At 36.5% G+C, this 18,047-nt stretch overlaps 1 protein-coding gene across 5 annotated transcripts in view; it reads left to right on the plus strand.

The window, feature by feature from the left end:
• Window positions 1–18,047, plus strand: part of LOC131693203 (solute carrier family 12 member 4) — a 666,250-nt gene that overhangs the window by 147,966 nt on the left and 500,237 nt on the right. For 3 of the 5 annotated variants that reach the window (XM_058980846.1, XM_058980845.1, XM_058980848.1), the window contains exon 2: window positions 10,267–11,313. The exons of 1 other annotated variant lie outside the window; for it this stretch is intronic. In XM_058980846.1, coding sequence (XP_058836829.1) covers window positions 11,253–11,313 — 61 coding nt within the window. In that variant the 5' untranslated portion in view covers window positions 10,267–11,252. The remainder of the gene's footprint in view (window positions 1–10,266; window positions 11,314–18,047) is intronic. One more of the 5 variants, XM_058980847.1, reaches the window with a different exon arrangement.

An 18,047-nucleotide genomic window follows, 5' to 3' on the forward strand; every position in this document is an offset into this window, starting at 1 on the left:
AGTTGGTTTAGCACTTCTCCCAGATTGACACTGTGCGATAGCAATTAAAATTCCGCAAAAAAGTGATTCCTTGTTTGAAATATAGACTGTATTCATCTACTTCCCTTTCTACAGTACACGGAATCTTCAAATGGCTGTATTTTTGTCATACTCAACTGTGTATTGCTATATTTTGCCTGTATTTGTTCATTGTGTGACAAAATAACAACTCTACGCTTATGAGACGGAATGTTAGGATGTGCCTTTATTTTGCACTTCACTTCAATATATCTATTGAAATGTTAAAAGGTCCTAACTGCAAATGAGATACTTTTTGTTTACTTTCTATTCGTCTGTTATTATCAAAGTATTTCGATATATGCTGAAACAATATTGGAAAGTTTCATGACGACGCCGTAATAATCAAAAGAGAAAGTAAACAAACTGAGCTCTCATTTGCACTTTAGACATTTTACATGTCTCAGACATGATGTCTGTCTAGACATAAAAACCAGTTAGATAACCTGCTTGAACATCAACAATAAAAATTTGTCATGTAATCTATAATGGGAACTTTACTCAACATACCTTATTTACAGCACCCTACTTATCTTCTCAAAAGCATCGTTTCAAGGATCTGTACACGCTAAAATTTAATTACTGGCAAAATTTCTGTACCGCGAGGTACTGTTTTCCCTAGAAATAGCGGATCCCATAACGAGTTTTGTTCGCTTTCGCGGGTTTTCGTCTTATGCCAAGGGGGAGTTAAGTTTTATGCACTCTTTTTTATTTTGGCTTCACCATACCATAAAAGAACACGTCGTCTTTTGGTGCGCGAAAATGCAAATGTCAACAAGCTTTTGGCTTACAGCATCCACAGATCAGAGCAGTGGTGCACAGTGGGTCATAGTGGAAAAAAATGATGGGCGCTGGATACCGGCACTGCGACCGAAGTTCTATCAAATGAACGCGTTCAGGTTTGCTAGATAGGGTAGCTGAATGTTGTGAAGTTGCTGAAAATGGATGTCATAGTTTTGGTCGGTTAAACGCTTAAATTGTTAAATTATTCAGTGACATCAAACAAAACAGTATTTCTGCTATCATTGCAGTGACCATTGCGCTAATTCATATTTTATAAATTGTTGGAATTCACAGAAATATCAAAATGAAAATATGTGAAGATAACAACTCTTATTGGTATTAATAAATGAATGGATGGCGAAATTGACATTTCTGCATTTTTATAGTCTTAAGTAAGGGGAGTGGAGATAGTGTAGTTGGTCAATCGATTCCTTTGACGCAGCTCACCTGGGTTCAATTCCCATCCCCGCATATAGAGTTAGAGATTTTTATAAAGAGATTTCTCCAACCCGACAAAGAGGCGAGGGTTTCTAACGGTTAGTGCCGCTTAAATACATTAGGTGTACCGTAAACCGGGGTGACTTTGATCATCGGGGTGACTTTGATCACTCGACACTTTTTTCGTAGATCGCTTATTAAACCAGAATAGTCTACCGAATCATTTTAATTTGAAATAATTTTTACTCTAAACTTATAAAATACTGATTTGTTATACATTTTAAGTATATTATTCGGTTTTTGTGTACAAAAACTACAAAAAACCGAAATTTGACTTTACCTGATTTTTACGAAGCTTCGTAAAGTGTCTATTTTTATAAAACAAATAAATCTCAGATTTGAGCAAGAGTAATAAATTACATGCGAGTTTTTATTTTCCTTTAGATTGGGATGTGTTAAATTTAGTTTTAAGAGTTTGTTTATTTTTAATACATTTTTTGTGAAACTAGTTGGCAATTATTTCAAATTATTTTAAGTTAAAATTCGCAACATTTTTTTATTGTTCAATATTCCAACGTGTTAAAATGGATGGCACTTTTTGTACATTGATAAAACACTGAAACAAAACAATTTTAGTAGTTTTAAAGGTTTTCAGAATTTTTTATTCAAGTTGAAAAAAAATATACGAATTTTGGTTACTCGAATTTTACAGTACATTGAAATACTTTGTATAATACTAATTAACATCTATTTAACAATGAGTATCCTTCCAGAATTAGTTTAAACAATCATTGGAATGAAAAACATTGACATCAATAACTTAATGTGGGTGAAGATGCAGGTTATCAAAATCACCCCGGAACACGAAAACGGACTTCAACTTGAAATCATTTTTGAAAAAGTAGCTGTAAACGGACAATTTTAGGTAAAACCATCCAATCTTGTTCTCCATACATCAGTTCATGGTTTAAAAATATTAAATTTGAAAAAAATGTGTTGCGTCTAAAAATATGTAATGATTACTTCGAAAAGTGATCAATGTCACCCCGCTTTACGGTATGGCTTTTTTTATCAAAAATATGTTTCTTGCGCGAGCGTATATATATTTTTTTTAATTCCAGTGAAAGTACATGTTCCTATGACAAAGATGGGATCAAGAGAACATCGGTACACAGCGGTCGGAAAATGACGAAAACGTGGCATCAATTATAATTATTATATTTCGTTACAAAGTAAAGGAGTTTTCAGATAGCACTAAGCGAATTATATGATTACATCAAACAAGTAGGAATTTAGTCGCTAGGACGGTGTCTTTGAAAAAGCTGTAGGTCTTATTAATATAAATGTATCTTCTGAAGATGCAAACTTTCTAGGTCGTATACACAACGAGATAGCGTGCTGTTTTTGAAAATGTGATCTTCAGGCTTAAATCATAAAACCATAAAAAAGATGATCAAATTCGATTTATTCTCCTCCGCCTTCTTACAGCCCAGATTTCTCCTGGGTAAACATTTAAAGGTTTCTTAGAAACTATTTAATTTATATTTACTTGCAGAAACTTACCGAAATTTATTTGGGTATTCAATCAATTTAGTGAAGTTCAAACAATATTTTTCTCGGAGCAAAGAGATGTGCCGAACAAAGATACACGATTAGAAAGAATTTAAGCAAGTTTTGGGTGAAAACTAAACTTGAAAAGTATGTTTGCGAAAATACGTCCTAGATGTTGTAAATGAAGATTTAGCTATGTATGTATAATGGTATCGGAAACCTTAAGGACACCCCAATATCCCCGACAATTTTAATTATAGATATATTTTTGACCATGATCGAGTACTTTTTCTGGTTTTCTCCTTACAGTAGGTTAAAAATAGATAGTGAAGCAATACGCTGAAGAACTAAACAAGATTATTTTAAAAATAAACATGTTACAATTTTTACTTACTTTAAAAAAAATTCGCCATGTTTCAAAATTTATAGAAATACAAAGTCCGTATCCTCAAAAGATACCCGAACCCGAATTACGAAAATACTCGTGAATTGAAAAATAGTATATGTAATGATCTTATTTTTTTCTAGACAACTTGAACTAATGAACTACTAATAGCAAATGAAAAATACGCCAGCCATTTTAATAGGGTAAAGTGCCTATTTGCACCATATTCCGGAGGGTGTCCCACTAATCCATTAATTACTCGGCCTACAATCGTTGGAATGCGTACAAAAGCTTTGATTCGTTGTTAAGAACCAAGATAATAACACAAGCGCGCTGAAAACGGTAAAATGTTCGTGTTTGAGTGCAACGAGTGCTCCTATTGTTGCCCTACCATTTGACTCAATGTGTTGATCAAAGATAGCAGACGCTGCTCTAACCAACTGGTGACACCCAGTTCAACAAGATTCTCGTAACTCCAAAAATATGGGTATTTTGGAGCGGAGTTACCACGTAGATGATGGAGGATTGGAACCTTTTTGAAATTCAAAACGGCGACTTTTTGGTTGAACAATGTACAGTGAAGACCCGATTTTGTCTGCCCTCGAGTTTGTCTACCCCCGATTTTATCAGCTTTTTTACACGATTTCATCAGCCTCCCATGAGAATCCAAGTCCATTACGAGTTAATTCTTTATCGTGCATATTTTTCTTAACTCAAGGATGCAAAATACAATTTTTTTAAATTTTTTTTCCTCAATTTTGGACAATAGACCACCCTGGGAGAAATTTATTTTAAAAATCAGAGACTGTCTAGGAACTAAAGAAGAATATTTTAATAGCTTCGGTTTATTAAAAAGAAAGAAAAAAATTTCCCGATTTTGTCAATGTCTCCATTTTGTCATCCTAAAATACACCAAGGGGCTGATAAAAATAAGTCCTCACTGTACTCGATAACTCTAACAATATGGGTATTTTTGAAACGTGTTTGACAAGTAGATGATGAAAATGGATATTTGGAACCGATTTTCGATAACCCCAACAATATTGGCATTTAATTGCGAACTTGACAAATAGATAATGAAAATAGGAGTTTGAAACCATTTAGAAATCCAAGATAGCGACTTCTGGTTTAGCAATATTCTTGAAATCCCTAATAATGGGTATTTTTGGAACGGGCTTGACTAATAAATGATGGAAATGGTAGTTTGATGCCATTTGGAATCGTAGATGGCGACTTCCAGTTGAGCGGATTATTGTATAGTCATAACCATAAGGGTATTTTTGAAATGGGCATGACGATCGGATGACGGAAATCGATGAATGACATCATTTTGAAGGTCAGGATAGAAACATCATGTTGAGCAAAATTTTCTATAAACATATCATCACTAATCACTATACTTTATCTACTCTGTTATTGTCCAATTTCGAAAATCTCCATATTAGGGTCGTGTGGTGTCCGGCGGGCTAAAATCTTTTTGCACTATTTCAGCCAAGAATAGCACCACGGCTCCCATGTCGTAAGAGGCGACTAACAACATGCTAGGACCTTAAGGTTTTGCATCATAGCCTTTATCCATTCTGTATTGAGTGAATCACTGACATATAGTCTCCTTTTCTGATTCGCTATTCCCGATTGTGTACCAATGTTTTAGGTTTTTTCTGGCGGTTGTACAATAGCCATAAAGGATGAAGTCTAATTCTACACTAATTAACAGTATATATTAATATACCGGTTCTTCCACGCCAAGGTATAACTTTCAAAGCTTTGGTTTAAAAACCGTATTTAAAAAACAAAATTTCATGTAGGAAATTTATTGAATTGGCCTAAGATGAAGCTTGTACAAAAAGTTTTTTGTGTGGCAAGCAAACTGTAGATGTGTCAAAATAAGTCAGTTTTTTATAAAATCTAGAACCGTCTACCGACAAATCTACATTGACAAATACCTCCAAAAGTGACTTCCTGAGGTCTCATGAAGGTCTGGCACTAGCTTCGTACTACTTTTGCTTTCTTAAAGAGTGGTAAACATTTCAACACTCCAGAACTTCACTCTGTCAGAAAATGTAGCGCCATCAGAAGCTAAAACTTCGTAAAATCGCACTCCTGGTCCTTTCTTCAAAATTATGCAGTGCAGTACTCTGAATCACTCTTTCGAGTTTGAACCGCTCATATGGTAGTCGGTCTTTGCCAGTACTGCTCTTCTCTCTTTCATTCTTCTTCTGGGTCGCCTATGGTTCAAGAGCCATTGTCGTTGTGTTTATTATAGTTATTACGCATAATAAGCATGTCGTTTGCAATTTGGCATTTAACCCAATTAGGGAAACGTATCTGATAGGGAGAGTGAAGATGCCAACTTGTGACTAACATTTCGCAGTGATTCTCTTCACATTTATTTGGAACATCTTTCATACTTTTTGTACGCTTGCTGTGTACTGCAAACTTTGGAAATTATCATTGATATGTTAATAAGAAGCAATACTTCCGATGGTCGGAAGTATTGCTTCTAAGAACTAAGATCAAATTGTCTATAGATGAATAGATACCTACCTATTCTACGTTATTGATAATACTACACCCTTAGTCTCTTTAGGTTGCACGTTGAGTATGATGTACTACTCCCAATTTTCGTTCAATATGCAATTTCAACAGGCTTTGATCAATCGCGGGAAGCTCACGGGCGGTCAACTAAGCTAAACTAAGCTAAGCATTCCGAAAATCTCCATAATATTCAGGTTCTAGAGAATGTATCAAAACCAGAATTCGCATTCTTGGATTTCAAAATGCATCATGCATTGATTTCCATCATGTAGTTATCGATATCATTCCAAAAATACCCATATTGCTGAGGATATAGAGAATTTATCTAAACCGGAAGTTGCCATCTTGGACTTCAAAATGGATTCAGACATCGATTTTCCGTCATCTACTCGTCAACCACATTTCGAAAGCTCCCATACTATTGAGGGTGTAATGAATTTATCTAAAGCGGAAGTCGCCATCTTGGACTTCAAAATGGCGTCAGACATCGTTTTCCGTCATGTACTAATCAACCATGTTGCAAAAATATCCATAAAGGGGGCCCCACATCAAATTACATCACAGAAAAAGCGCTGTAGAAAATTATCTAGTGGATCTTTTCAAACCTTCAGACAATAAAATATAACCAATTAGTAAGCTTTTCACATATTTATTTCATTCAATTTCAATACCATAACCGTACGCTCGCACCTTACGCTTAAATCCACTTATTAGGTTCTGTACAACATCTGGCTGCAGTTTCTTCCGTTTACCGCATGAGCAGATGCCATGCCAAATCATGTATTTATTACCAAACTTTGAAAGTTTTTGCTTCCTTACTTTCTCCGGACATCAAACTTGTGCTGGATGGTGTAGAACAGTAGCCCCGAAAGCTACCGGATATCCGCCTTGACGTTATCATCCATGATGAGACAATGAGGCTTCGTTGGCATCTGGGTTTACAGTTCCCGAGCTTGCGACTTTCTCACCATATTATGCCGTTCGTCACGATTTGGAACTTTCGGCACTTTGTACGTATGCAGTCCCTCCCGGTCCTTGGCTCTCTGAACGAAGGATGGATTCAACTTTTTGGCCACATCCCTAACCGAAGCATTAGGATTCCGCTTAAACGCTTTTACAAACGCTGCACGCTTGTGATTCTGATCACTAATACAACATCCATTTTCTATTGCGTTCGATACTCAAAGTTATGTAATCACAAGACTCACCGTTGACTGCACAATTCCGAGTTGTTTTCTGATGTCCCGATGAAAGAGCTGAGGATTTTTTTTGCAGTTACTTTATTTCATCTTCCACGCTATGCGTCTACAGATTACAATTTAATCTAGATTACACATACATATCAACACATAAAATCAATTTCATGACAGAATTAATCTCGTTACAATAAAAACATAAATAGAGAACAATGATTACGTCGGCTCCCAGAGATCGAATTTCTCATAGAACTCTCTGAAGCAAATCCCTTTCGGCCATCGATGAAAACAGCGCTTTCTGCTTATATTGCATATCGATTCCCACTTTAAATAAAATGAACGGCATCGAAGATCCCTCCTTCCAGTTTCTTCACTGCGTCAGGGTTAACACCGAGCGAATCTTTAACCCTTAAATGCGCAATGTTGTTTTAAAACAACATTGCGAAACCATCTCAAAATTATCATAGTAACGTATTAAAACTGTTAGACAATTTTCAGAAAATTTGAAAAAAAATTGCTTTGCGCCTTTAAGGGTTAACCATTTCGGCGATATCATTTTCACTCACTGTATTTCCAGGTGTTTGAGTAAAATTAATTCGCGGCGTCACTTGTCGGGTTACGCCATTTTTTACAATTTTCCTAAAACTGACAGCGATAAAAATACAGGGTAAAATACATTCTGAACTATTTCTACCCAAATTTTCAAGAGAAAATACCCAATGGGATATTTTCTACAGCGTTTTTCCATGATGCAATTTTATGTGGGACACCCTTTATTGTTGATGTTATAGCGAATTTATCTAAACCAGAAGTCGCCATCTTGGAGTTCAAAATTGCTTTAGACATCGACTTTCACCATGCACCAGTCAACCTCATTCCGAAAAAACTAATATTGTTGAGGTTACAGAGATTTTATATAAATCGGAAGTCGCCATCTTGGCTTCAGACATCGATTTCCGTCATGTGTTGGCAAACCCCATTCCGAAAATACCCAACTTTTATTAGTAACTGTTAGCACACTGTACGTACTCAAACTTTTTTTTACGAACTTGTTCCAAAAAAAAGTTCGTTGTTTCAGATTTAGTTCGTAAAAAACGTTACGTAAATCGAGTATTACGTGAAAAAAGAGTTCGTAAATGGAAGTATCAGTGTATTTAGTTATTCACGAGTTTCCTAACAAAGTGTAGTTTCGGGACACCCTATTCCATTATCTAATAAAAAATTTAATTTTCTCGAATAAGTCCTATGCATGTCAAAAACGACTAGGAAAGTTTTTGCATAATCCTACCAGCCAGATCCCACTGTGCGACCAGATGTTGGCGCTATGCCCGTGGCCCGTTAAATCGTTAGGGATAATGGTTATCTTTATGCGCTGTTATGTGCCATTTTTAGGTATGCAAAGAACATTTTGCATGCTTTTGGTTTTGCTCTGCACACCGAAATTCGCTACAATGTGACACTGGCTTTCGAACAGCCAGAGACCGTGAACTTTGCCTGGGCCAAGCATCAGCATCCCTTTTATATTTAACTGTTTCGTCAAGCGGATTTTATGCGATGTTGTGTTTTATTTCTTCCATTTTTGTGTCACTCTCAGAAGTAACAACAATAACAGGATAAGTTTATCATTTTGGAAAAGTGCTGGTATAGTTTAGTGGAGTCCTGGTGTGGCGGTACACGCATAAAGTATTTCGTCAATATGAAAATTTTATCTGATAGCTGAACTGTTTCTACTTTAAGATAGCTCATTTATTATAAAATAAGACCAATTCGAATGCCCAGAAAGGAATACCGTTCCGGTTCATGTAATTAGAAATGCAAACTTAATGCTACCTTCCTTCGCTCGAAGAAACAACAAGCGAAGAAGTTAAACGGCGACCTGAGAAATGCGGACAAATGCTTGAAACGTGGTTGCCCTACAAAGTGATTCCGTTGAAGATGCACACAGAAGAATTTTCTCGTTTTCCGCACCACAGCGCTCCTCGTTGATGTAGTTCATTGTCAGAATGCATTAGTGTTTTTCCCAGTCGGGTTGATTCATTCAGTAGGTCGTTACTTCGTCGGTACTGAGCCAACGAATCGGCGGGCAGGGAGCAAGTGGATAAGCCAGTTACACTACCCTACACAACCTAATCGATGATGGTAATGATTATATCATCCGGCCACGGACGGGGTTTGCTGGTTCAGGTCGTTAGCGAAGTGTCAGACTGTCGTCGTTCAGGATATTAGTTTTCTGCCTTCTTGGTCTGATGCGACGGAAGGATTGGGATGCGACAAACAGACATCCAATAGCCGAGTAGGGGTATGGGTGATTGATAGAAGAACTTTTGTTTTCCGCTTTGAACCGTAGCGGTGTGAGCAAGTTTAAAAATAACATTCCAAGTCATTTGTCAGTTGCTGCAGTGGGAATGTGTAGAAGAATGAGGTATGTAAGGGATATTCTTTATCCTCGCCGGTCCTGTAACCTATCTAGGTTATCGACAAGCGGGCTGTCCTAGTATTTGTGCATAGTAGATGGCACAGTTGCCTTAGCCTTCGCCAATCGAAGGTTGCAAAGCAGGACAAGGTGATATCAATTTTCAATACTAATTGACTTATTTAATTATTCATGATTCTTCGCTCTATTCTCGTTTCACCTGTGGATGTTTCGGTTGATTGCTAGGTTTACAGCTTATAAGCGGTACTATGGTGCCGGTTTATCTGTACCATCGAACGCCTGTGCGGTGTCGGTGTTTTGTCGTGTATGGTTGCGTCTTTCAGAGCCCTAATTGGCGTTGAAAGGTTGCATTACTTTGTTTAAAGCTTGACGATTGCTGACTTGAGAAATTGTAGGGAATCCTTTTAATACTCTATCGGAGTCGGTCGCTGGAATGAAAAACGAAGAGTACTTTCAGATCGTTATATTGCTGTGGGCTTGAAAACATATTAAAACTTACGTTAAGTGCATCAGATGGATAATTTTTATGTCTTGAATCCAATATTATTGATTATAAGTTGTATGTCATAATTCATATTACACGTGCATATTTGAAGACTTTGAATATGTGAACGCCGAAAAATTTATCATTTTAACGGATCAGAACCGCTCCAACTTTTAAAGCGCAAGCACAAAAGCCACATCAAGCGTCAGCACTGCAGACCACTGCCTGCCGGTAAATTGCATACACAACGGAGCAAGTTACGATGGAGTGATAAAAAAATACGCCACAATCCGAAAAGTTTGTACCCAGTGTATGACCGGATCGGATCGGACGATACCGTGGTTTCTGGAAACGATCGCAACAACCATAAAAAAAATCCAACGTATTTTTTTGTCCACAGCGTCCGCCATCGCATCACGGACACTGGCAGTTGCAGTGTTGTTCGGTTTACCATTGTGTGAAACACGGTGTATAATCCTCTTCGCTCAGTGAGTTCGGCATAAAGTCGATAAGTGCAAGTTCAACGACAACAGCAGGCGGTTCGTCATCAATCTACCTACACACCTAACTAGCCGGGGGCCAAGAAGATCCGCCCATTCCAGACCAAAAGTTGCAAAGTGATCCGAAAAAGAAAGTTACCCATTTTCACAGCACAAAAGAATCACAAAAGGTTCTCACTCCCCTGATTGTTGCTCGAAGAAAGTTTGATTACATTTTTCAGGGTAAAAAAAACTCGCATATAGAAAGGAAAAATTGAAAATCAACCCAACGACGAGCGGATAGTGTTGGTGGCTGTGTTTCTCCAGAGAATATCAACATCACGAACCATTCTGAATGAATTCAAGTGTAACAGTGAAAATTTATTGCAATAGTGATAGAAGACTAGTTTTAAGCGTTCGTTTGTGAAAAAAACAAAAACCTGTTGGTGAAAGCCGTGAAATTAAATCTGTTGCGCTTTGCCAGTCCCAGTTGAATCGCACAACCTTCCCCCATCCCGTCCCTTCATCGGGAAGTTTTGCCGGGAGGAGCAAAACCTAGCCAGGCACAGTATTGTTGCTGCCACTATCCCCGTTTGTGTTCTTCGTGCTGCTTTTCTTTCTACTGCTGTTCGAATTATCCCGACGCCAGGAGGAGGAAGACCACGAACACGAACGTCATCACACTTCGGCGGCACGCCTCGGCCGCCGAAATCATCAATCCCTTCATCGTCATTCCCAGTACCATTCCCCCCAGAAGCAGCAAGCGTGCTGTTCGACATCCAGCTCCGGTGGTCCGGCTGGATACGGAACGTCCGGAAGCAGTTCGAGAGCCGAGGATACTGGTGCAGGGCCCTCGGTGTCGTCGCCGCTGATTGCGAAATTAATACCAAAGCGAGGCTTCTTCACTATGCCGCGACAGTATCAGTGCCATTCCCAGTCCATCGAAATGGATGTGTACGACACGGAAGGTAAGAAACGTGATATTGTTTTTCTTCTATTCTGGCGGAAAATAATGGAAATTATAATAGAAATTATTCGCTTAGCGTTTGGGGGTCTTGGGACAATCTGGAACCCATAGGCATAATTAAATAAATGAAAATTGAAGTTCGGCTTGGTGCACACTGGTTCGACTCCTTGAGAAGGATGGACACTACCTCAAAAATAGTTTTAACAGTCCGGGATTTTATTAAGGATTTTAGGGGGCTAAATTCGTAGTTGATACAAATGACACTGACCTAGCGTAGCTCCAGAATTTTTTTTTAATTTTATGCTGATATGTGATAAATTGAAAGATAAAATTGTTTTTGAAAATTTAATATAATATTAACTCGTTATTGGAAAAATCTAAATTTAAGGGGGGGGGGGGGGGGTTAAGTGTTTCAGCTAGTAAAAAATCACTTTTTCGCGATTTTTTTCGAGCTTTGGGAAAAGTGAATTGACAAAAACTTTTGTGTGTTATAATGTATCATTTTAATAACGTTCTGCAATTTTTTCATACAAAAGCGACTCGGTGATGAAGCTTTTTGTAGAACGTCTCTGGAAAAACACGATTTGCGGTGTTACCTGCCATCCAAAAACTACTTACCCGGTTTAATTCAAATTTTGCATACAAATTCTATGTGCAAAATACCTAAGTTGAGTTTTTGAGATAATTTTTCGATTAAGGGGGTTCACTCTATAATATACAATAATTCGATGGAAATATTAGGATGACAAGTCGAAATTTGCCCGGCATTATTCACCATCTGCCGGTTGAAAAACATTGATCTAACCAGTGCTAATTTGGGTACTAGTTTAGATACATCGTCCAACTTGGCCTCAAGTTTGTGCTATTTACTGAGGAGATAAATTTGAAACATGAAAAACCAACACGCATAGCATTTCTAACAAAAGATCCTAACATAGCATACCGTTGAAAAGATCTATTCTTCTTTTTTCCAGAATCATTGTAAAATCAAAAATCGGTTGGCAAATGACACCGTTGCTTATTTTTTAGTACCGAAGGTCACAAAAAATTGCCTTTTACCATGAACAACATTTTTAGGGTATATGAGTTCAAGATACCCGTATTGAATTTAAAATGATGTCACACACTGATTTTCGTCATGGACTTATCAACCCTATTCCGAAAATACATTTTTTGTTGAAATTATAAAGAATGTTGCTGAATCGGAAGTCGCCATCCTGAATTTTGAAATGGTGTCACACACTAATTTCCATCATCTATTTCAAGCCCATTCAAAAAATACCCATATTGCTAGGGTTATAGAGACTTTTGCTTAACCGGAAGTAGCCAATTTGGATTGGAAACCGGCTTCTAACATGGATTTCCGTCATCAACTCCTTTCCAGAAATACCCATGCCAAATTTTGTTGACCCGGAAGTCGCTAATTTGGATTTAAGAATACCTTATGACATCAATTTCCGTTATCTGCTCATTATTCCTGTTTCAAAAATATCCATATTGTTTGAAATTCATTGACGAGAAATGTTTTTTTGGGCAAGACCTAACATAAAAGTTTAATTTCTAATGTATCGTATTCTTATCGTCAGTAACTAACACCAAGTTAGTGCTAGTTAGATAAGTCTAAACCAGCACCGAATTGGCGGCAGCTAGTTGGGTTTTACTGTCTATTTGGCATCGAACATCGTTTTGTGTTGTATTATAGTATATTTGATGAGAAATACTAGTTTACTTGTAAAGTACAAAATCACCGTAGCACCATGTTATCCATCCATACTGAGGCGAAACTTTACTCGTTAATCCCATTCAAACTATACTTAGGGTAAGGTGGGGCAAATCCGACCGTTGGGTAAACCCGACCCCCCTCTGTTACCAACAATCAGAAGCACTACGCGAACTAATATCAATGTTGTCGTGTAGAGCATCGAAAATAATCATAATGGTGGTATGACAGCATTTCATAAGTCTACATTGAGATGCTCAAAGTGTGTTTTTACAACTTTTGATTTGACTTTTGTGCATCATTGCCTACAGGATATTTCTGATTGTTAAAGTGATTGCATAATAAATGTAAGTGGATTTAAATTCTTTGATTAAAGTCCTACAAAGTGCATAGAAGAATTTAGTTCAACCTTTTTCATATTTTTTTAATAGCATCGTAATGAAAAATGACGCGGTGGGGCAAATCCGACCACTAAATATTGGGATAAATCCGACCGCTTTTTTGCTAAGAATTTTTTTTTATCAAATAGAAATATATTTTTATTGTTATTATTTATTATTTTTATGCAAAATGGTTCATAATTACAAACGAAAGACACAAAAACGTGATGATTATAGTATTCGTCGAGCAATTGCTCCGATGAAAATGGGAATGATATTCCCATGCTACTGCTCGTGATTTTAGCATTCCAAGATTGACATTGAACTCCATTTTCTTCATGTTACAATTCAATAACACAACATTCATTGATTTATCATTGAGAACCCATAAAATTTGGATAATATCTGCACTAAATCAACCAAAAACATAGGGGGTCGGGTTTACCCCACCATTTTTAAAAACAGCAAATATGAACATTTTTGTAAAACGCCTGTATCACAAGACATTCCCAAGATCCAAACAAAATGCTATATATAGAAAGTTGCTATCCTTTAATTTGGTATATAAAACGACTTGATCCGATGTAAAATAAGCATTTTACAGCCAAAACCATTTACTAGGTCGGATTTGCCCCACCTTACCCTACATTATTGAGGTTATGAAAGAAACTGAATCGGCAATCGTCATCTTCGATCCTGAAATAGCTTCAAACAAACAGACGATTTCCATCATTACAGATAATTTGGCTGAGTCGTAAGTCGCCATCTTGGATTTTAAACGGGCCATTGATTACCTTTGTATACTTGTCACCCCATTTCCCTTACCTTTACCTATTGTAATCTTGGGGTTAAAAATGATCACAGATCGATTTCCGTCATTTACTTTTCAAGCCGTTTCCAAAAATTCCTATATTCAATTTTGCTGAACCGGAGTTCGCCATCATAGATTTTAAAATGGCTTCGGACATCGTTTTGCGTCATCTACTGGTCAAGCTAAATGTACCCATATTTTTGAGATTATAAGAATCGAAACTCCATATTGGATTTTAAAATAACATCAAACATCAATTTCCATTATTATTCGCCAAGCCCGTTTCAAAAACATCCATATTATTTGCGTTACCGAGAATTTTACTGAGTCGGAAATCGCCATTTTGGATATCAAAATATCGTTGCACATCGATTCCCCTCATCTGCTCGTCAAGCTTGTTCCAAAAATTCCCATATTATTAGAGTTAGAGAATTCTGCGCAACCGGAAGTATCCATCTTGTATTTTCAAATCATGTCACATCGATCCCCGTCATCTGTTCCAAAACACCCATATTGAATTTTGACGAATTAGCAATCACCTGCTTGTATTTGAAAAAACTTCAAATTTCCTCGAATTTCTGGGAACTTCAATAGTTCTCAATGTAGTCAAGCAGACTTTGATTACACTGGTCGACAGCCATTTTGGTGCAGAGTTGTGATAGTAGTTTTTAGGGTAAATCGGGTGCGCTGAGTTCAAAAATGACCATAGTTTTTACCGCCGTGCTCTTGTTTTTGAGATTTCTCCATTATTTGCTTTTTTTACTATCCAGTGTTAAATTTTTTTTAAATTTTTCGAATTTACAAACTGTATCAAATCTATTATTAAAAGGTGCTACAAACACCTGACAAATATTTTGAAATCTGGAAAGGCATATTAAATACTGTCAAATACGAAAAAACCATGCGTAAACAAAAAAATGCCAAAAATTTTTACGAAAATTTGACATTTCGCCAAATTCAAAATGCTGCCATTTCAAAAGTTCTGAATGGATTTCGATCAACAATAGCTTTATTAGTAGCTGTAAGCGTCTTCTTTAAGACAAAAAAAGTTCAAGCTAAACAGACAAAAATTATCAGAGTTCTGATCAAGTAACCCAATTAAAGAAAATCTTCAAAATCAACTCTTTTTGGTATTACTGCAGACACGACAAAAACAAAAAACATGAGCACAGCGGTAAAAACTATGATCATTTTTGAACTCAGCGCACCCGATTTACCCTAAAAACTACTATCACAACCCTGCACCAATTTTTTTATTTTATTTTGTAGACCAGTGTTAGCAATTAGTGATCTGGACCAATAATTTCAAGCAATTTATAACTCATTTAATTTAGTTTTGCATCATTTAGATATAATGATCGTACCTGTTTGTATGGGCATTTCGCATGTGACCGCATACTTTAACCCGTAACATGGGAACCAAAGCTCCGATTCCGATGAAATTAAATAGCAGTCAATAGGGATGCTGTAGCATTCATTTGAGACTAAATTTGAGAAAATAGAGACATTTCTAAGAAGCAGATGTGAATTCACTTCAGGAACTTAGCCACTTTCCCGAAGCTACCGGTTCCGCCAAAGGTGTCCAAAGTGGTCAACGTGGGTGTAATTGGGAACCAGTGAGCTGAAACTATAAAGTCAAGCAATTTGTAACACATTTTATGGATTTTTGCATCTTTTAGATAACATGCTGATACCAATTTATATGGGAATTTTATGCGTAATCGTACTTTTCAACTCGTAACTGCGGAACCGGAAGTCGGAATTGAATGAAATTCAATAGCAACCTATGAGAACGTTGTACCTTTCATTTGAGACTAAGTTTGAGAAAATCGATTCGGCCATCTCCGAGCAACCGATGTGCATATGTTTGGTCACATACATACATACATACATACGCTCACACACAGACATTTTCCGACCTCAACGAGCAGAGTCGAATGGTATAAGAAACTCAGCTCTCCGGACCTCGATTAAAAAGTCGATTTTTAGAGTGGTTGCATAGTCTATAGGATTGCATAGGAGAAAGGCAAAACGTCTAATGGGGAACATGGGGAGACTTGGCCAAGCGCAAAATTCTATTTTTGGCTATGGTGTCTTCTATTCGATTCTTAAATTTTTTTCAAAAATATTTTTATACTTGTTTCGATCCCTTAAGGTAATTTTAAAAGTTTGGAATGAAAAATCCTTTCCTTACAGAAAATATCACCTGATTAATAAATTTGCATTAAATTATGTAATTTTTTATCAAACTTTGTATGGACATATCTACTCGCCTACTAATTACTATTAATGAACTAATATACCATCTTAATCTTTGTGAAGCAGTGAAATGATTTTACATGAATTAGAGCATGTGAATAGTTATTTCTAGAATTTGAATGACATTGAACACAATAATTAATGTTAGGGAGACTTGACCAAGATTTTATGGGGAGACTTGACCAAGTGGCAATTAGCTAAAGAAAGATACAAAATTATTGATATTTATTATGCTTTGATATCTACTGTCAATGTTAATCACGACATAAAAAAATCCCACCTCAAACATAAATCTTTATATTTTAGTATTAGTAAACAAAGTTAGCAATAGTACGACTGATTTCGTGATGTGTGAACATGCAATGCAAGCAGTACAGTTAATCCTTAAAAAGAAATGCATTAAAAAAATCGAACTTTATCAAATGCAACCCTTTTATATTTTTTGCTGCTAGCCAAAGATCTAGACAATATGAAAAAAAAAAATAATTACAACAGAAAAACTTTTGTAACTTTTCGAAAATTAAATTAAAAATTCTGCAAAAAATGAAGACGCACAATAACTTTGCACATTATATCTTAATGACTTTTGATGGATTGAAGGCCTTTTTAGAGATTTATGCAGTTTTAGCTGAAAACCTGGTCAAGTCTCCCCATGTTCCCTTACATCAAGACAACTTGAGCTGATCCCTAGACACAGTCATTTGAAGCAAAAAACTCACTATATTTCAGAATGTCAAAATTCTAAAAACACCACTTTGTAGACATTTTTTAGACAAGTAATGTGGCATATCTAACACAGTTTACCCCAAAACGGCGTTTACAATAAGATAGCACAACAGCGACGATGTGATGTACCCATTGAGCCGAAATTTGAGTTCCCTACAACTACGTATGGCGTTCGCTTTGAAATATCTTAGTACAGCCCAGAAAAAGAATACTGAAAGCATCGTTGTTTCGCTCCATGATAGACTTTTGTGTTGTTTTACAGTTAGTTCCCTTTTACGTTATTCACCGCTATTGTTGCGTTCAAATAAGAAATGGCACTTTTGTGACAGCGCGCTGTGTGTATGTGTGGTGCAGTGTCCGTGATAAAAGAAAAGGAAATAGGTATGTATGTACTTTCCCTTATGAACAAGACCTGATTTGATTCTCTTTTTGGTCGAAAAAAAAATACCATTGAAAATTCATATTCCCGCGTACGTGATATTGGAGCTTTGGAAGTTCAAAGTTCTTTCTTTGATGATTGCCTGTTTTCTTCAATATGTCCTTCAAAATGCAAATCTCTACAGGTAACTAGACCAGCGAAAAAATCTGACATACATTTTAAAAAGCATTTTTATTGAAATTGTCTTTCAAAAACAGGAAAGGTCTTTGAAAAGTTTTGTAAAATATAAATCAATATTAGAGAGATTTAAGATCTATTTTTACATAAATAAATTTCAGTTATAACTTGATTAAAATATTTTCGTTAGTATGTGTTCCACTCTTGGACGAAATAATTCTGTGTCAATAAAGAAGCGACAATTAGACGCATTCCACTTTCAAACACATCGCGCCCCATACTT

Source organism: Topomyia yanbarensis, chromosome 3 (assembly GCF_030247195.1).
Source record: "Topomyia yanbarensis strain Yona2022 chromosome 3, ASM3024719v1, whole genome shotgun sequence".
Classification (NCBI taxonomy): domain Eukaryota; kingdom Metazoa; phylum Arthropoda; class Insecta; order Diptera; family Culicidae; genus Topomyia; species Topomyia yanbarensis.